The following is a 19,795-nucleotide window of genomic DNA, read 5'->3' on the forward strand; positions in this document are numbered from 1 at the left end:
TTTAAGTATAATTATCAGGTCTCTACGCCTCAATCAGAGCCTACCCCACCAGTGTGACATTATGGGACCCGCATCTCACTTTTTTTTTGTCCATCAGTTTAAAAATGCAGCGGGGAAATCCGTCAATGCTGCTGACAGGCTACCCTCTGCATTTCCAGCCCAAGCTGACACTTGGCCAAAATAATGGCAGAACAATCCCATCAAACCTGGCCATTATTAAATGTTGTTTTCAACTTTGCTTCGATTAGCTGCCAGCTTTGCTAAGTTACAACAATGAGTACAGTTCAGAAGTACATCATTGACTGTGAAGTCCTTTTAGACATCCTGCGGTTGGGAAAGCTGCTATATAAATGCAAGTCCTTTTTATTTTGACCTCTTATGGACTAATTCATCTTTTTTTAAAGAAGTTAATATATCCACTATGTTGCCCGATTTCACTGTTCTTCTGTAAGTAACTTATTAGTTCTACATTATAAGTATTGATCTGTTGGCCTGGTATGTGCCACTTTTCAAGAGAGGTCATTGATGGCATCTGGCTTGGTATCGTGTGTACTATATACCGTAATAAAGGGATAATTACAATTCTGAGCCACACCAATAATGATGCTGGCTTTGGATCGAAGGAGGTACTTTTTCATACACAATGGTATTTTTCACAAATAGACAAGACACAGGTGAGCAACCTTTAACTATCACATCTGCTTTGTGGCAATGTAACAACACACGTCCAATGTGGATCCTATCAACTACTTGTTACAAATAATTGGTAACCTTAGAGAGACCTCTTGCCAATCTAGTCCACACTCCTGGCTGGATGGAAGAAAGGAGGGTAGTCTACATTTTTGCATGCCATCATGTACTGACTGGTCCATTACTAATGCCAACAAAGTACCTCACTCTTGAGGCGGGTGAATCAAAGTAGGGCATCTTTGCAAGGAAATTGAAATAAATTTGAACTTAATTTAACTTTGTGAACTAATATATTTTGCATTTTATACGGCTCGGGTTGATATTTTGTACTGAAGAGCTCCCTCCGTACCTCGCTTTGCTTTTAAAACGTAAGGAAGTTCCAGTCTTTCTTTTAAAGAGCTTGATTTTTATGGATTGCTGAAATTGAATTTAAAATAGAACATGATGTTTGTAAGAACATTAAAATGTAGGCTTCTTCGTTTAATTGTATTTCTGTTACACAAATAGATGCCGCCGCCAAAACTGAAGATGAAGCCATGCAGTGGCCAGTGTTCGGAGGTGGATCGTGCTGCCCCATCCTTACCTGCTAACTCTGGCCTAAGTCTGAAGAAAGCAAAAACTTTAGATTCCCATGTCCCAAGCCTCAAAAGAAAACATGCTGGTACAGTATTTTTCAAATTGCTGTTAATTTCACTTGCAGTGGCCCAGGTATACATAATATGTACGAATATATCAGTCAAGAACAGAAGTAGGCCTTGAACCTGCTCTGCAATTTGATAAGATCATGGCCGATCTCAATGTGACCTCAACCCTACTTTCCTGTGTCCTCCTGATACCCTTAGATTGACTACCATGGGAGTCAAGAATCTAACTCGAGCATAAAATATTCAATGATCCTGCCTCCACTGCTCTCTGAGGAAGAGAATTTCACAGACTAACAACCCTATGTTAGAAAAAGATTTCACTTCAACGGCGTCTTAAATCTATCCTGTTAAGATCCTCAGAACCCTTGTGTTTCAGTACCTCTCATGTCGCTAAACTCCAATGGACATAGGCCCAACCTGTCCAACCTTTTCTGATAACAAAACTCCTTTATCCCAGGAATCAGTTAAGTGAACCTTCTGTAAACTGTTTCCAATGCATGACGCCCTGCCCTAAGTAAGGAGTCCAAAACTAAACACTGTGCTCAACATGTGTATGTTGGAAGTCAAGGCTGCCAATAATTTTCCTGCCAACCTAAAATCCCAATCCATTTAAAACAAAAAGACGCACAAAATGCTTGAGGGGCGGAATGCACGGAGAAAGATTTGGTAAATTGTTGCATTTATTAAAGAACGAGACAAGCTTTTTTTATATTAGACATGAGGAGAATGGAAAATTCTGCCCATTGTGCCAAAGCCTCCTATCACTATGGGAGCCAAGAGGCATGGTAGGTTGTGTGGGGTTGCAGGGAGGTGGGTGTTTTGTGTGGGTTTGTGCCGGAATTACAGTATGGATGGGAGGGATGTTTACCAGGGAGTACAGTATGTGCTGATTCAGTTTTCTGACTGTTCTGCGCTGCAAATGGTGGACTTTACGTACTGTTGTAGAGGAGGGATTTTATCCCTTCTTCCCTTGCTGGCTCTATCAGTTTACTCGGTGAGGTGCTATTCCATTCCAGTGTTGCTTCCTGGTGACTGCTGTGGTTGTTTGATTCCGGATGCAACCTGGGCTTCCTCAAAACAAATTATTAGCGATTTGTGGTGATGTACTTGTATACAGATGATGTTGAGCCTTCCAGAGGAGGTGCCATGGCCAAGCTTTGCATTGAATATGAGAAAGCAACTGAGAACATGCGAAAGAAACCTTTGAGTCTCCTCGATGCGTTAGAGCACAGTGAATTAAAAACCGATGAAGGTGGAAAAAAGGTAAGATTTGTGTGTGACTATCTTGCATCTGATCTATTTTATTTAGTGCTGGTTTCTGATTGTAAGATAAGAGTTTTAGAATAATAGACTTGTCCGCACTTGTTTATGCAAAAAAGAGCGATTTTCATGAGTAGTTCATTAAACTGCTTGAAACTATGACTCCGAATGAAGGATTTCAGGGCAGCATGGTGGCGCAGTGGTTGGCATTGCTGCCTCACGGCACTGAGGTCCCAGGTTCAATCCCGGCCCTGGGTCACTGTCCGTGTGGAGTTTGCACATTCTCCCCGTGTCGGTGTGGGTTTTGCCCCCAGAACCCAAAGATGTGCGGGTTAAGTGGATTGGCCAGACTAAATTGCCCCTTAATTGAAATTTTTTAATTTTTTAAAAAATGAAGGATTTCACTTCAGAGGTGGAAAATTTAAGATTTGTTATAATTTTTCATTGGATTGAATCATTGCATCGTTCAAGTTGAAGGCACTTTAGTTTCTGTGTGTAAGCAGATATTGCAAAGAGCTCCTCCAAAACAAATTTTGCTTCTGTTACATTATTTAAAATCTGTTTTCTCGGTATCTGCTCCAGGATCATTGGCAGCAAGTTCAACCACAATCAGCTTTTAAACACCTATTAGTGGCACGGTGGCACAGTATTGAGCACTGCTACCGCACCGCGACAGGAACTCGGGTTCAATTCCAGCCTTGGGTGACTGCGTGGAGTTTGCATGTTCTCCCCTGTCTGCGTGGGTTTCCTCCCGGGTGCTCTGATTTTCTCCTACAGTCCAAAGATGTGAAGGTTAGATGGATTGGCCTTGCTAAATTGTCCCTTCGTGTCCAGGCATGTGCAGGTTGGGTTGTGTTGCGGGGATAAGGTGGAGGAGCAAGCCGAGGTAGGATACTCTTTAAGAGGGTGGGTGCAAGCTCAATGGACCGAATGGCCAATGGCCTCCTTCTGCACTGTCGGGATTCTCTGATTCTAGAGCAACTTAATGAATCAAGAATGGAAATATATTCTTTTATTTCATCATTGCTGGGTCACCAAGTGCTGAAATTCTCGATCTAAATTAGGTCTGTGGGCCTTGGAGGTTCAACCATACAAAGAGCGTTATTAAGAAGATGTTAACGCTACAGGCTGCGATGTTAGACTGCTTGTTTGGCTGTGCAAACGTCCAATGACATCACGTGATCGGTCTCTTAAAGTGCCCTTGATCCACTGCAAGGTTGCTAGTGAGGAAGCACTGGAAACACCATCAATACACAATACCCATGGGCTGTAGCATTTTTAGGCAGCGGCTCACAGTCCTCTTCTCCAGGGCAGTTAAAGATGATCAGTAAATGCTGGCCTTACTGGTGGCATTCTCACCCCAATGACTGAACACGAAAAAAGTCCAGATGTTTCCCCTATGAACCACCTGATTTTCTGATCACTTCTAATATCATTTAATATGCCGTTCTTGAGTAACCAACTGATGTCCTTTGAGAAACAATTGTGGACATTTCTCTGTCATGGAGATTTTAATATTCTAACCGCACACTGCCTGAAAAAAGTTTCTAAATCCCCTTGATAATTTTGTCATGGTTTTAAATTTATGCCTGGTCGTTACTCTCTTGGTAACCAATTGAACCAGTTCATCATTATTTATTTTGGTGTAACCGTTCATAATATTGAACACTGTTATCATATCACCACTGTATCATCTTAGCTATAATGGTGAATAAAGGCTGACTTGTCAAGTTTCACCCATGATCATATCCATTGAACACTCCAACTTTTCCACTGTTACTATGCTTTTCCGAAAGCGGATTGCACAAAGCTTTGCCTTCGGCCACACTGAGACCTTGAATAAAAAGAACAGCATCGCCTAGATTTTTATTTTGGGTACAATTTGGCTGTTGGTTATGTTAAGAACCCCGTTAATGTTAGACGTGAGTGTATACCAAATCCTGGAGGGGTAACTTGGAATGCCAGTTCTTGAAATGTATTTTTTCAATTTGGTATAATGTGAAGACAGACGAGCAAACCAGTGAGGGAAAGGTCCAATCTTGTTTTTTTTTTAAATATATTTTATTCAAGATTTTTTTTGGCCAAACATAACAGTACGTAGTGTTTCTTTTAAACAACAATAAAGCAATATAAATAACAGTGGCCAGTTTTAAACAAATAAATAAATAATATACGAACAGAAACAAAAACCAAACTAAATGGCAACTGCCTGGTCAAAAATAAATACTCTCCAAAGATACAATCCAACAGTCCAATATACATTACCTAAAACAAGTGCCTATACATATACAGTAACATCCCTGAGAGTCCGTCCGATTCCTCCCCCCCCCCCCCCCCCCCCCCCCCTCCCTCCTGGGTTGCTGCTGTTGTCTTCTTCTTTTCCATTCCCTCTATCTTTCTGTGAGGTAGTCGACAAACGGTTGCCACCGCCTGGTGAACCCTTGAGCCGAACCCCTTAGTACGAACTTAATCCGTTCTAACTTTATAAACCCTGCCATGTCGTTTATCCAGGTCTCCACACCCGGGGGTTTGGCTTCCTTCCAGATTAACAATATCCTGCGCCGGGCTACTAGGGACGCAAAGGCCAAAACATCAGCCTCTCTCGCCTCCTGCACTCCCGGCTCTTCTGCAACCCCAAATATAGCCAACCCCCAGCTTGGTTCGACCTGGACCCCCACCACCTTCGAAAGCACCTTTGCCACCCCCACCCAAAACCCCTGTAGTGCCGGGCATGACCAGAACATGTGGGTGTGATTCGCTGGGCTTCTCGAGCATCTTGCACACCTATCCTCTACCCCCAAAAATTTACTGAGCCGTGCTCCAGTCATATGCACCCTGTGTAACACCTTAAATTGTATCAGGCTTAGCCTGGCACACGAGGACGATGAGTTTACCCTACGTAGGGCATCAGCCCACAGCCACTCCTCAATCTCCTCCCCCAGCTCTTCTTCCCATTTCCCTTTCAGCTCATCTACCATGCTCTCCCACTCGTCCCTCATTTCCCTATATATGTCCGACGCCTTACCATCCCCCACCCATGTCTCTGAGATCACTCTATCCTGCACCTCCTGCGTCGGGAGCTGCGGGAATTCCCTCACCTGTTGCCTCGCAAAAGCCCTCAGTTGCATATACCGAAATGCATTCCCTTGGGGCAACCCATATTTTCCGTCAGCGCTCCCAGACTCGCAAACGTCCCATCTACGAACAGATCTCTCAATTGTGCTACCCCTGCTCTTTGCCATGCTCCAAATCCCCCATCCATTCTCCCCGGAACAAACCTATGGTTATTTCTTATTGGGGACCGCACCGAGGCTCACGTCTTTCCCCTATGCCGTCTCCACTGCCCCCAAATTTTCAATGTAGCCACCACCACCGGGCTTGTGGTGTATTTCTTTGGTGAGAACGGCAACGGTGCCGTCACCATAGCTTGTAGGCTAGTCCCACTGCAGGACGCCCTCTCCAATCTCTTCCACGCCGCTCCCTCCTCTTCTCCCATCCACTTACACACCATTGAAATATTGGCGGCCCAGTAGTACTCACTTAGGCTCGGTAGTGCCAGCCCCCCCCTGTCCCTACTACGCTGCAAAAATCCCCTCCTCACTCTCGGGGTCTTCCCGGCCCACACAAAACTCATAATACTCTTCTCGATTCTTTTGAAAAAAACCTTCGTGACCACCACCGGAGGCACTGAAACACAAAAAGGAATCTCGGGAGGACCACCATTTTAACCGCCTGCACCCTCCCTGCCAGTGACAGGGACACCATGTCCCATCTCTTAAAGTCCTCCTCCATCTGTTCCACCAACCGCGTTAAATTAAGCCGATGTAATGTACTCCAATTCTTGGCTATCTGTCCAATCTTGTTTTAATCGCTCAAATGAAAGAAGGTTTATTTACAGGTAAGACACACAACAAAAATGGCCACAATACAAGGTATACTTAACTGCAATAATGGCTACACCCACACACATTATATTCTAGAATTAACCACATTCCCATCTATCTGAGTCCCTGAACTCTGATAAATGTCCCCTTTTCCAAAGCAATCTTTCCACATAGTATAACTTGATGAGCTAAATCCAGCAAATAGTTACCACCCACGGATTATCTTTAAGTTTAGGAAGCTTTCTTAGGTAAAGTGTAGTTTGTCTGAGATTTTCAAATCCAGTAGCTTCTAGCCTAGAATTCTGCTTTTTGGGAGAGTTTCACTTTCAGGCTGAGCACGGCTGTGATCGCAACTGCTTTCCAGCTGCTTTTCTTCTTTCTCATTTCCACCTCTGCTGGCAGTGCAGAGCTACCCGGCTACTGAAATAACATATTTCCCTTTTGATGTCCTCCCATCTAAACGACTCGCTTTAGAAGCCAGACTTCTAGCACATACATGTGAACTGTCTTCTCATATCACTGTTAAGCACTGATGGAAACTATAATAAGAATGAGAAAGCAAGTCTTGACTTCTTTGACTCCCAAGTTTATTGTGTTCAGTAATCACTTCTCCAACAACAAATCAGTGCCACCTGTATCCCCCTTGTATATCGGTGCAGTCTATTAAACATTTAAAATCCAAATTCCAATTTGAGTATTACAGAACATTAACTCTTTCCTAAGAGTCTCCACTTTGAACTTATCTATTCTGCAGTTTTGACACCTGTCATGTGAGAGTACCTTTAAGAAATGGGTGTTTAAGAAATATACCTTTAAGAAATGGGTGTTTATCAGTGATGTCAGAGTGTGGGTGGAGCTGGGCTGTCTGTCATCTTTTTACTTTCGTTTTAGGCTGTTTGCTGCAGGGTGTGTTTTAATTTCGTTTTCACTGTTGGAACTGAAGCCAGACAGAGCAGGTGTACTGTTGACCTCTCTGCCATGAAAAGACTATTTCTTGATCATTTGGTGAATTCAGAATTATAAATGTTCTCAGTAATGAATGTAAACCTAATGTGCTTCCGTTAAAAGGTGTTTCTTTTGTCTTCTGGATGTTGTTTGGGAAGTTATTAAGGATTACTTAGTGTTGTATTCTTTGGGGGTTGTATTTGAATTGATGGTTGCTAAGATGTTCACTATGTTTTAAAAAGGTTAACTTGAGTTCATAGAATAAACATTGTTTTGCTTTTAAAAAATACTTTTCCATTTCTGCTCTACCACACCTGTAGAGTGGGCCGCGTGCTCCCCATACCACAATCTATTAAAAGTTGTGAGTCAGGTGAACTCCACGATACACTTTAGGGTTCTCTAAACCCTGGCCTATAACACACCTAAAATTGTATACTTTATTGTTTCCCACTTTTCTCAAATAAATGTCTATTTACCTTGCTTCTAAGCTAATTCGTATATCAAAACCCCTTGACACAGCTGCGCTCTTATCAATTGCTCTTTCATCCCATTCTTCAAACTTTATTTTATCCGAACTTCGTTAATCTATTCTATCCCATTCTTAAATCTTTACTTTATTCAAGCTCTTGACATATTGTGCGCGATTTAACAGAAATGAAACAGAGTCCCACGTCGAGCATGTTTAGCCAGGTGTTTCCCAGCATTCGCAGCGGCGAGAAAGACCACAGTATCAAACCAGACTCTGCTTCATTTCGGAGCCTCGGTCAGGAACTCCCGGCCGAGGCTGCACACGGTCCCATTTCAAGCAGAGCTCATTAGTGCAGGAAGAGATCAGTAGAACCCCCCCCCCCCCCCCATCATGACCACCCTCTCGCACCCCACCCCCAAAACACCACAACTCACCTCTAAGGGGGTCCTTGAGCCCCCTCCCATCTCTGGTCACTCAAAAGGCTGATTCAAAAACTTCTGAAAGGTAAGATTTGGTGCAGCATTAAACATGAAATTCAAAGCAAGTTTAAATATGAAGAATAGAAACAACTTGTGTCAAAATAAAATATTGATATTTTTTATTCTTCCATGGGATGTGGGTGGCGCTGTCGAGATTGGTTTTTATTGCACATTCCTAACTGCCCGTGCAAAGGTAATGGTGAGCTGCCTTTTTGAACCGCCACACCCATTGTACTGATGGGAAGGGAGTTCCAGGATTTTGATCCAGTGACCCGGGAGGAACAGCAATATCATTCCAAGTCAGGATTGTGTGTGGCATTGAGGGGAACGATGCAGATGGTGGTATTTCCGTGCATCTGCTGCGCTTGGCCTTCTAGGGGGTAACGGTCACCGGTTTGGTGAGGTGCTGTCGGAGGAGCCTTGCTGCAGTGTGTCTTGTAGATAATACACACGGCTGCCACTATGTCAAGATGGAGTGAGTGGATGTTGAATGTGGTGGGTGGTGTGCTAACCAAGGAATGCATTGTCCTGGATAGTGTTGAGCTTCTTGTGTGTTGTTGGAGCTGCACACATCTAGGCAAGGAGAGATTATTCCATCACACTTGTTTTTTTTTAATTTAGAGTACCCAATTCATTTTTTCCAATTAAGGAGCAATTTAGCGTGGCCAATCCACCTACCTTGCACATCTTTCGGTTATGGGGGCGAAACCCTGGCAAACACGGGGAGAAAGTACAAACTCCACATGGACAGTGACCCAGAGCCGGGATCGAACCTGGGACCTCGGTGCCGTGAGACTGCAGTGCTACCACTGCGCCACCGTGCTGCCCTATTCCATCACACTTATCCTTGTGCCTTGTAGATGGTGGGCAGGCTTTGGGGAGTGAGGAAATGAGTTACTTGCCACGGGATTCCTAGCCTCTGACCTGCTCTTGCAGCCACAGTATATAGCTAGTCCAGTTCAGTTTCTGGTCAATGGTAACCCCCAGTATGTTGGTCATGGAGGATGGCAGTGGCAATGCCATTGAATGTCATGGGAGATGAGTGGATTCTCTCTTGTTGGAGATGGGCATTGCCTGGCACTTGTGTGGCAAGAATATTATTTGCCACTCATCAGCCCAAGACTGAATGTTGTCCAAGTGTTGCACAGTATGGTGCTGAACATTGTGCAATCATCAGCAAACATCTCCATTTCTGACCTTATAATGGAAGGAAGGGTATTGATGAAGCAGCTGAAGTTGATTGGGTCTTGGAGAGAGAGATAGTCCTGTTGCCATTTAATGCTCTAATGAGAGTTGTTGGCATTAGGAGGGACTTCCACCCCTCAGTTAGGAGGGTGTTCCAGCTTGGAGAGCTGCCGGCATGTTTGCTGCCACTCAGCAACAGCACTGCAGTGGTCAGAAGAGGAACTGCACAGAACTGCTTGAGATAAACTTCTAGAAATCAGGGACCCAGATAAGTGTAACGGGTGCAGGGAGGGGTGGTTAGGGAAGGCCTGGAGATTCGTGAGGATGCAATCGGGGTCTTGAAGGTAAGGTGTTGGGGGGGGGGGGGGGGGGGGGGGCGGGTCACTGGGCCTGAAAGGAAAGGGGCCCCAGTCAGAAGGTGGTTTCTGATTGAGGCACCCCCCCCCCCCTACCCATTCCCCCCGAGTCATAGAGACCGACAGTACAGAAAACGCCCTTGGCCCATCACATCTGTGCCGGTCAAAAACAAGCACCAAACTATTCTCATCCCATTTTCCAGCACGTGGCCTTTTATGCCTTGGGAACGCAAGTGCACATTTAAATACTTCTAAATGTTATGAGGATCTCTGCCTCCACCACACTTAAAGGCAGTGAGTTCCAGACTCCCACAACCCTCTGAGTAAAAAGGCTTTTCCTCACATCCCCTCTAAACCTCCTACCTCTTGCCTTAAACCTATGTCCCCTGGTCAGTGATCCCTCCACCAATGGTAAATATTTCTTCCTGTCTACTCTATCATACCCCCCAATAATGTTTGTCATCTCGATCATGTCTCCTGTGATTCAAGGAGAACAACTCCAGACTATCCAATCTCTCTTCATAGATAAAACTCTCCAGCCTAGGCAACATCTTGGTACGTCTCTTCGGCACCCTTTCCAATGCTATCACATCCATCCTGTATGTGAATTCCAGAACCTCACACAATACTCTCGATCTGGCCCAACCAACATTTTGTTTTTTTCCAGCATAACCTCCCTACTCTTAAACTCTATGCCTCGACCCTGTACCTTGAACCAGTTAATCCACCTGCCCTAACCCTTGATCAAACTTTATTTCTGGCTATCCTCCATGGAGCTTCAATCCGCCCGCCTGCCTAAAAATTGAGGCTGGGCAGGAAATGGCCCTTAATCGGGACATGAGCAGATTTCGCATTTGAGGCCTTGCAGGCCACAGCGTAAAAATGCTGCGAAGACGAGCAGGAACCCAGAATAAATCCTGTTCCTGGAATTTCATAACCCCCCCCCCACTCCACCCTTTGACTAAAAACCTGCAAGCGTGGTGGTGGAGCATTATAATCTGACCGATCATTTGTTTGCTGTAATTTTGCTTAAATCTTTGGGACACTCACACTCTTGAATCTTATGACCCTGCCCCTTTACTTTAAATTGTTTATGTCTATACTTTATTCCTATTATCTCTCATATTCTCCTGGCTTTGCTGATGTATTTCTGTAAATGTCATATATTTATATTCTGTGTCATAGTTTTATGTATCATCTGCCCTCTTGCTCCAAGGGAGGCGTTGGCACAGTGGTATTGTCACTGGACTAGTAACCCCAAGACCCAGAGTCATGCTTTGGGGACCCGGGTTCAAATCCCACCAATAAATGCTGGTCCAGCCAATGTCACCCACAATGCATGAGCGAATTTAAAAAAAATAAGTTTTTTCTAATAGTGTCTGATTTATTTGAGTCATTGATGGAATCTCGTCTGCAATACTTATCTTACTGGAGCATACATAATTTACATCAGTTCCTGTTCAAATATTTACCATTGCCAAACCTCAATTTTGTTATGTTTAAGGCATTTTAACCTTTAATGTTTTGCAATAGAAACGCTGATTTGAATGAACCATTTGATATGACCGAGCAGTCTCTGATGAGGATCGTTTGGAGTACTTCCTGCAATTGCATAATGCATTTAAACTTCTGTTAAAAGCAAAGCAGATAAAATGCAGACGCAGTTATATATGCATAAACTATCTGATTAACTACCTGAGACCTAAGCATACGCTTAAAAATATATATTTATTTTTCTAACGAAGGAGTAGAAGATGTGTACATGGTTGTTCCTTTTTCTCATGTATTTCCTGTCTTTTAGGTTATGTAATTGCTCTGCCTCTTTCCTGACTTGTTGCAGTGATATCCTATACGCATTGCAAAAATAAAAAACTTCCCTTCTCACCACAAATGGTCTCCAAAACCTAGTCTATGTGTAAATAGCATTTCCTGCAATTAGAACCCCAGTGTTAACACTGTACCCATAAGGCTAGATTAAACCCTCTCCACATGAGCTCTATTCAGTCAACTGGTCCATTTGCACAGTGCACTGTCTCCAGAGCTGTTCCCAGTGCCTCTCACAATGGTGCCTTGGTGATAGTACATTTTCCGGGACTTGTGTTTGTGGTTATAGAAGTGGCTAGCTCTTCCTGTCACAGTTCAGTTTCCCACTACCACCGCATTTCTGTAGTTAACTCTTTCTTACAATCCTGGGCAGACACTTGCATTATGGGATTGCTCATATTTTCCATTCCTAGTTGCCATTTTGTCTGTGCTGGAAGCATATAGTGCTGAATACCTAAGGTAACAGTTTCAGACCATGGCCATTTCCTTCACTGTCTCTACCTGTCCGTTTCCCCACACCCAGAATGGTTATCCACGCCATTCCCTTTGTTTCTCTATTCATGGCTTGACCACTTTCTCTGGTATTCACCCCAAGAACTCTTCCACCTCTCATACAATCATACAGTAGTGCAACACTGCAGGTGGCCATTTGGCCCACTGAGTTTGCACAGGCTCTTTCAAAGAGAAAGCCAGGTAATCCCATTTTCTGTCTCTTAGCCCATTTCCCTATAAGTTTTCTTCTCTTTCAATACACCAGAAATGGTGAGGAACCAAGAACTCAAAATTATTTATTTATTTTTAAATATTATTTATTCTCCTCCTTTTTCACATTTTCTCCCAAATTTACACCCACCAACAATAAACAATAATCAGTAACAAATATGTCAATCCCCATATCAATAAAAACGATCCCATCCTCCCACCAAACCCCAAACATTAGCCCGCATGTTCACATAAACAAATGACAAAAAGGAATTAGGGATCACCCATAGTCGCCATTAACACACACAGCCCCGCTCCCCCCAAACCTCCCACCCACCTGCCCCTACTAATGTTTGATGATATCCAGTTCTTGAAAGTGCATAATGAATAATGCCCATGAATTGTAGAACCCCTCCATTCCTCCCCTCAGTTCAAACTTAACCTTCTCAAGAATCAGGAATTCCAACAGGTCCCCCTGCCAAGCCAGGGCACAGGGTGGAGAGACTGCTCTCCAACCTATCAGGATCTGCCTTCGGACGATCAACGAGGCAAAGGCTACAACATCTGCCTCCGCACCCGTTTCCAACCCTGGCTGGGCGGACACCCCTAATATGGCCTTCCGGGGGCCTGGGGCCAGTTTCACGTGCACCACTTTAGAAATTATCCTAAAAACCTCCTTCCAATAATCCTCTAGCTTTGGACAGGACCAAAACATATGAATGTGATTAGCGCCCCCCCCCCCCCCCACAATGTTCACAGACATCTTCTACTCACCCCCCACAATGTTCACACACATCTTCTACTCATTTAAAGAATCGGCTCATCCTTGCCCTCGTGAGGTGTGCTCTGTATACCACCTTCAGCTGTATCAGCCCCAACCTCGCGCACGGGGGGGAGGCATTAACTCTTCGGAGCACCTCACACCAGAACCCCTCCTCCATATCCTCTCCCAACTCTTCCTCCCACTTTGCTTTGATCCCTTCCAGTGGTGCCTTCTCCTCTTCCAAAATAGCCCCGTAAACCGGCGACACTACCCACTTCTCCAGTCCCCCTGTCGTCAGCACCTCCTCCAGCAATGTGGAGGCTGGCTCCACTGGGAAGCTCTGTAATTTATTTTTTTATTTTTTTAAAAAGAGGAATTAATCTGTGCGTCCTTAATCTAAAAATGAACCAAATTTTTTAAAAAAAATCTAAAATGAACACTCTTCAGGTAAAGCTGGGTCACCTCAGAATTAGACCACTTGCCCAATTGGAAATCAGGACAAGAAATTTTGCTTTTCAGCAATAAATTAACATCGTTAACCTTAACCCACAATTTAGCTCAACAGGTTAGGTGGTATACTTGGTTTTAGAAGTGACAGCAGAGATAATAGGTGCATTGGTTTGGATTTTCCAGGATTCCCTGGACTCTAGAATAGTCCCAGTAAATCGGAAGGCAGCAAAATTTAGTTCTGCTATTCAAAACGAGAAGGTTGGGGAGAGAACATAATGAGCCACAGGCCATTTAGCGTGACACCTGTAGTAGGGAAGTACTTAAATTTATTATGGATGAGGTAAGAGGGCAATTGGAAAATTATAATATGGCTAGGTAGAGCCAACACTGTTTGATGAAAGGGCAATCATCGGACCTTTTTGAGGATATAACGGGCAGGATAGATTTGGTTTTGGAGATGATTTATTGTCACATGTACTGAGGTACAGTGAAAAGGATTGTTCTGCATACTGTCCAGACAGATAGCTATGGCCAAAGTCTTTTGTTAGCTTGGAACAATTGCTTTTGATGGCAGTCTCGTTACAGCATTTCAACAATGACTTGTATATTACTTCCAATACCCCATTTCTTGCATAACAAACTGTTATGTGGAAGTTTATTAAATGCCTTATGATAATCTAAATATGCCACATCTATTGCTTTCTTCTTATTGATGGGGTCAGCATGGTAGCACAGTGGTTAGCACTGTTGTTTCACAGTGCCAGGGTCCCAGGTTCGATTCCATACATGGAAAAACCTAGGACATACTTAATAATTTTTATTGTCACAAGTAGGCTTAGGTTAACAGTGCAATGAAGTTACTGTGAAAAGCCCCTAGTCGCCACATTCCTGAGCCTGTTCAGCTACACAGATGGAGAATTCAGAATGTCAAAATTACCTAACAGCGCGTCTTTCGGGACTTGTGGGAGGAAACCGGAGCACCCAGAAAAAAACCACGCAGACACAGGGAGAATGTGCAGACTGCACAGGCAGTGACCCAAGCCGGGAATCAAACCTGGGACCCTGGCGCTGTGATATTCTCACATGTTCCTTGATCAAAATTTGCCCCACCTCCTGTCATAATATACACCAGTATATCATGGTGCAGAGACACACTGATGGACACACAGCAAGACCAATCAACACACACAACACCGCAGCTAATCACCAGTTAGAGCACACTCACTATATAGACAGAGAGCATCAGAGTTCCCGCTGATTCGGGATGCAGCTTCTCAGAAGGACAGAGCTTACAGCACAGATCTTCACCATGTGCTGCGTGCATAGATTGGTTAGGACAGGCATAGGTCTTTAGTTTAATCTAACATCGTGTTAACCCACAGTGAAAGTATGTTCAACAGTTTCTAACTTAATAAAATAGTGTACTATTTTAAGTGTTGGTGGCCTGTATGTGTTCCACGGATCCAGAGCACCCAACACATCACCCCCCTCCCTCTTTCCCCCCACCCCCCAAGAGAGATGTCCCCCCCCCTCCCTGGGTTGCTGCTGCTGTTGACTGAACTTCATCTAACGCTCCGCGAGATAGTCTAGGAACGGTTGCCACCGCCTGGAGAACCCCTGCACAGACCCTCTCAGGGCAAACTTTATCCTCTCCAACTTGATGCTTATATCCTCCATGATATGAATGCTATGTGCCCACCAGATTTCATATCCCATTATTGCCTTAACTGAAATGAATTTCAAGTTACCTCTACTTAGTGGCAACTCCAGTCCAGATCAAAGTCTGTACTCAGCTGCCTTCTCACTTTGCTGTCTTCTGGGTTGTGCAGTTCTTTTGAAATAATGCAGCATACATACAGTCACCTGTCTTTTGTTGCAGTTTGAAGGCTTTCTCTATCTCAGTGCTAAGCTCTCATTTCATAGAATCCCTACAGTGCAGAAAGAGGCCATTCAACCCATCGGGTCTGCAGCAACTCTTCTAAAAGAGTAACCTCCCAAGTCCACGCCCCCGTTCCATTCCCGTAACCCCACCTAACCATTGGCAACTAAGGGGAAATTTAGCATGACCAATCCACCTAACTTCCATCTCTTTGGACAGTGTGTGGAAACTGGGGCAACTGGAGGAAACCCACGTAGACACAGGGAGAACGTGCAAACTCCACAAAGTCACCCAAAGCTGGAATTGAACTCGGGTCCCTGGTGCTGTGAGGCAGCAGTGCTAACCACGTGCTACTCATCTTGCTGCCTCCTTTCAGCTCTTCATTCAGCCAGGACCTCAATTCCAACTCCTCCTCTTTTGATTATTTCTGCAGCCTCCATGTTTCCTTTACTTTTTAACCTTTATTTTTCATTGTGGTTTCTTTAACCAGCCTTGCCTTACGTTAGCAATGGGTTAAATACATAGCAGGAAAAGCACTGCAGGGCTGTAGAATACCATGCAGCTCATAAATTGGCTTTTGTGCAGCATTGAGTGTCGATCTGTTTTCTCTCTTCAAACCAGTTCTGGTAGGTTGGGAGTATGCCTGGCTAAATTTACTAATCGGATATCATTCTTCCAAATTTAAACACAGTTTTTATGTATTATCAGTTAAGCCTCCCATGGATATTGCAGAACCAGATGTCACTGATAACTCATGCAGTAGAAAGAAAAAAAAACTAAAAATCAGGAACAAAGTTAGAAAATGTTGGAAATACACCAATTTTGGAAATCCAGCAGTGTCTATAGGCACCGAGTTAGAACAGAATCTCATAAATTTACTGCATGGAAGGAGGGCATTCCACTCTTCAGGACCATTCAGCCTCATCCTACTTCCAACTCCTGGTCCGTTGCCTTGTAGATTATCAGTCCTCAAATGCACATCCAGGTACTTTCTGGTGTTATGAAGGTTTCTGCCTCAGCCACTCTTTTAGGCAGAGAGCTCTGGATCCCGATCGCTATCTGGATGAAAAAGTTTTTCCTCAAAACACCTGAAAATCTCCTACCTCTTAATCATAAGTCTATGCCTCCTCAACCAAGGGGAATAGGGCCTTCCGATCCATTCCATCTAGACCCTTCATTTATGTCTTTCTGGAGCCTCCTAGCCTATCCAATCTTTCCTCATAACTAAAATTCGACAATCCAGGCAACATCCTCGTAAATCTCCTTTCTGCCATCTCTTGTGCAGTCACATATTTACAACAGTTTGGTGACCAGAACTACACGCTGCACTGTAGCTTTTGCCGAACCAGTGTTTTATACAGTTGCAGCTAATCTCCCAGCTCTTATATTCTGTATCTCTGCTAATGAGCGTAAGTATCCAGTATGCCTTCTTGACCACCTTATCTAGCTAGCCAGCCACCTTTGGGGACCTGTGGACATGCATCCTCAGGACCGGCTGCTCCTCAATACCACTCGGTCAGTATTCTACCATTTATTGTACATTCCCTTCCCTTGTTGGCCCTACTGAAAAGCATTGCCATGAGTTCATTTATGTGCATCTTTCATCAGAATTGTCGACTAGCAATTGAGTGCTTTCCAAAAGCTTTCAAACGTGTATATACCAATATTGTGGCTGCAAAATGATGGCCGCAAAATAATGATGTGGAACTTGAATTTATGTAACGTTTCTCACATCCTCAGGACTTCAATGAATAGCATGTTTGTGACCCGTTGTTGGATGTGACAAAAAATTACCTTTTTATTTGCGTTTCTGCAGGCTGTTAAAATGCCAACAATGTCTCTTAAACATCTGACTAGTGAACAGCGAGGAGGCAGGAAAAAAATCACGTTAGTTAGTAATCATGTACGTATGTGTCTTTTGTCTTCATTATTATGCAAACCTAATGGCACTTCATATATAGTATAGTTACCTGCTGGCATTTTTCCAATGTATTTCCCCAGCATGAAATCATCTTGTATGAAATTAATTCTGTCAACTTTGTTCTGTGATTCCCCACACTAGTTGCTTTATATGTACACTATGACATCTTTATCAGAAATGTATAGTTTCTTTTGGCAGTTTAACAATGCAGTATTTGGAGGAGACTTTTAATGGGCCACCCATTACACTCAGTAATGAAGGAGTTTCCCATTAGTGCAATGAATTGTACCATTCCATTATTTTGAAAATATTTGAGTCTAGTTAATTCTAATACATGGTGTTACTAGTGTTTTGGAAGTCTGCATAAAAGTATTCAAAATCCTTTTCACCTACTCCCAAATGCTAGAAACTGTTGTAATCAACCTGTGCTGCTGCTGTTGATGTCTTTGTAAGGATAAAACTTTTTTTTTTACCAATCCTTACTTAAATATTAATTTTTTTTCATGTTTTCGGCAGTTCTATTATCTGACAAAGTGAGCTTGATTTGTTATATTTTCTGATTAGGGATTTGATGTGTTGCCCGTATCTGAGAAGACAAAAGCAGAAAAAGCTAAATTTTTCATTGTAGCTGTAAAGGAGGTACTCAGCAATGCCAACTATGAGCGTTTTACCGACGCAATGCAAAAATACAAGATGACGGATGATTTTGACACCATGCTTGGTGAAATGGCAGCATTTTTTACAGAAGATTCAAAAAAAAACAATCTTCTGCGAGGTAAATAATTGAAAGAGTTATTTATTGTGCGGTTAAATAAAGCCATCTTCTGCTAATTCTGGTTTTTATTGCGTATGACCTGCCGTATAAATTGCCTAATGTGATGGGTAAAAAAATAACTGATTGCAGATGATAGACAGGCTTTGGGGGCCTTGTAGATGGTGGACAGGCTTTGGGGATCAAGAGGTGAGTTAATCACCACAGGATTCCCAGCCTCTGACCTGCTCTTGTAGCCACAATATTTATATGGCTAATCTAGTTTAGTTTCTGGTCAATGGTAACCCCCAGGATGTTGATGGTAGAGGATTCAACAATGGTAATGCCATTGAATATCATGGTGAGATGGTTAGATCCTCTTTTGGAGATTGTCATTGCTTGGCACTTGTGTGCCATGTATGCTGTCAGATTTCCCACATTATAATTACTACATTGCAAAATGCTTTGGGATGATCCTTGGTTATGAAAGGCGGTATGTAAATGCAAGTCTTTCCTTCTTTCCATCCTTCCTTCTTTCCTTTCCCTAATCTATTTTTGTAATTAATTAAAAAATAATTTTAACCATTTTATCATCAATCTGATCATATGGTTGGTTTTCTGATGAGGATGTTTGTTTTTGGAATGATGCGTTTGCAAAATGGAATGCGGTTCCTCCAACCCTGAAGCCTGACCATCCGTTTAGAGTAGTACTGGACTAAGGAAAAGTGTAAAAGCTTGGGTAGGAGTGGAACCCGATTTCACTTGTGAAAAAAGCCCAGATAGCCTGTGCTGTTTTGGGAAGCTCTGGGAAACAACAATTCATCACGTAATTAGATTCAATATTAATATTGAAAAAGACAGTGCTTGCCACCCTCATATTGATTCTGTATACACCTCCCGCTGCCTCAGGAAGGCAGACAGCATTATCAGAGACCCCTCCCACCCAGACATTGCCTTCTTCCAGACCCTTCCATCAGGCTGAAGATACAGAAGTCTGAAGACCTGCACATCCAGACATAGGACCAGACATAGGAACAGCTTCTTCCCAACAGCTACAAGACTCCTCAATGACTCCCTCTTGGACTGATCTGTTCCCTGTAAGAACACTATTCACAACATCCTATGCTGCTCTTTCTCATGTATTGGCTTTGTTTGGCCCCTTGTTCCGCAATGTAACCAATCACTGTTTGTCGATGTGCCATTTGTCAATGTACTCTGTTGAATATTCTTTTGTCTACTATGTGCATACTGTATACGTTCCCTTGGCCGCAGAAAAATACTTTTCAGTGTACTTCGGTACATGTGACAATAAATCAAATCAAATCAGTGTAAGTCCTTGGAACTTGATTGGAATCTAGTCAATTTCAACAGGATGAAAAAGGAATACACCCAATGGAAAGAAAAACAAATACAAGGCAGTGGATAAGCTGTAGAAAGCGGATATGTTTAGGATTGAAACTAGCCGTATTCCCACAAGGAGTCATGGGATCAAGTTTAGATGTCCCATGGATGGGTAATGAAATTCAAATTAAAATGAGACTTAAAGGCACATGACAAAAGTTAATACATGGGCAGCATGGTGGCACCTAGGTC

At 43.3% G+C, this 19,795-nt stretch overlaps 1 protein-coding gene across 7 annotated transcripts in view; it reads left to right on the forward strand.

Annotated features, from left to right (window-relative positions):
* LOC140428382 (regulator of telomere elongation helicase 1-like) overlaps window positions 1–19,795 on the forward strand; it is a 229,755-nt gene that overhangs the window by 120,773 nt on the left and 89,187 nt on the right. For all 7 annotated transcript variants that reach the window (XR_011948759.1, XM_072514781.1, XM_072514779.1 and 4 more), the window contains 4 exons: window positions 1,198–1,351; window positions 2,452–2,597; window positions 17,347–17,433; window positions 18,016–18,226. Coding sequence is in view for 6 of the 7 variants with exons in the window: in XM_072514781.1 (XP_072370882.1) it covers window positions 1,198–1,351; window positions 2,452–2,597; window positions 17,347–17,433; window positions 18,016–18,226 (598 nt within the window). In the remaining variant the exon portion in view is untranslated. The remainder of the gene's footprint in view (window positions 1–1,197; window positions 1,352–2,451; window positions 2,598–17,346; window positions 17,434–18,015; window positions 18,227–19,795) is intronic.

Source organism: Scyliorhinus torazame, chromosome 8, assembly GCF_047496885.1.
Source record: "Scyliorhinus torazame isolate Kashiwa2021f chromosome 8, sScyTor2.1, whole genome shotgun sequence".
NCBI classification, from domain to species: Eukaryota; Metazoa; Chordata; class Chondrichthyes; order Carcharhiniformes; family Scyliorhinidae; genus Scyliorhinus; species Scyliorhinus torazame.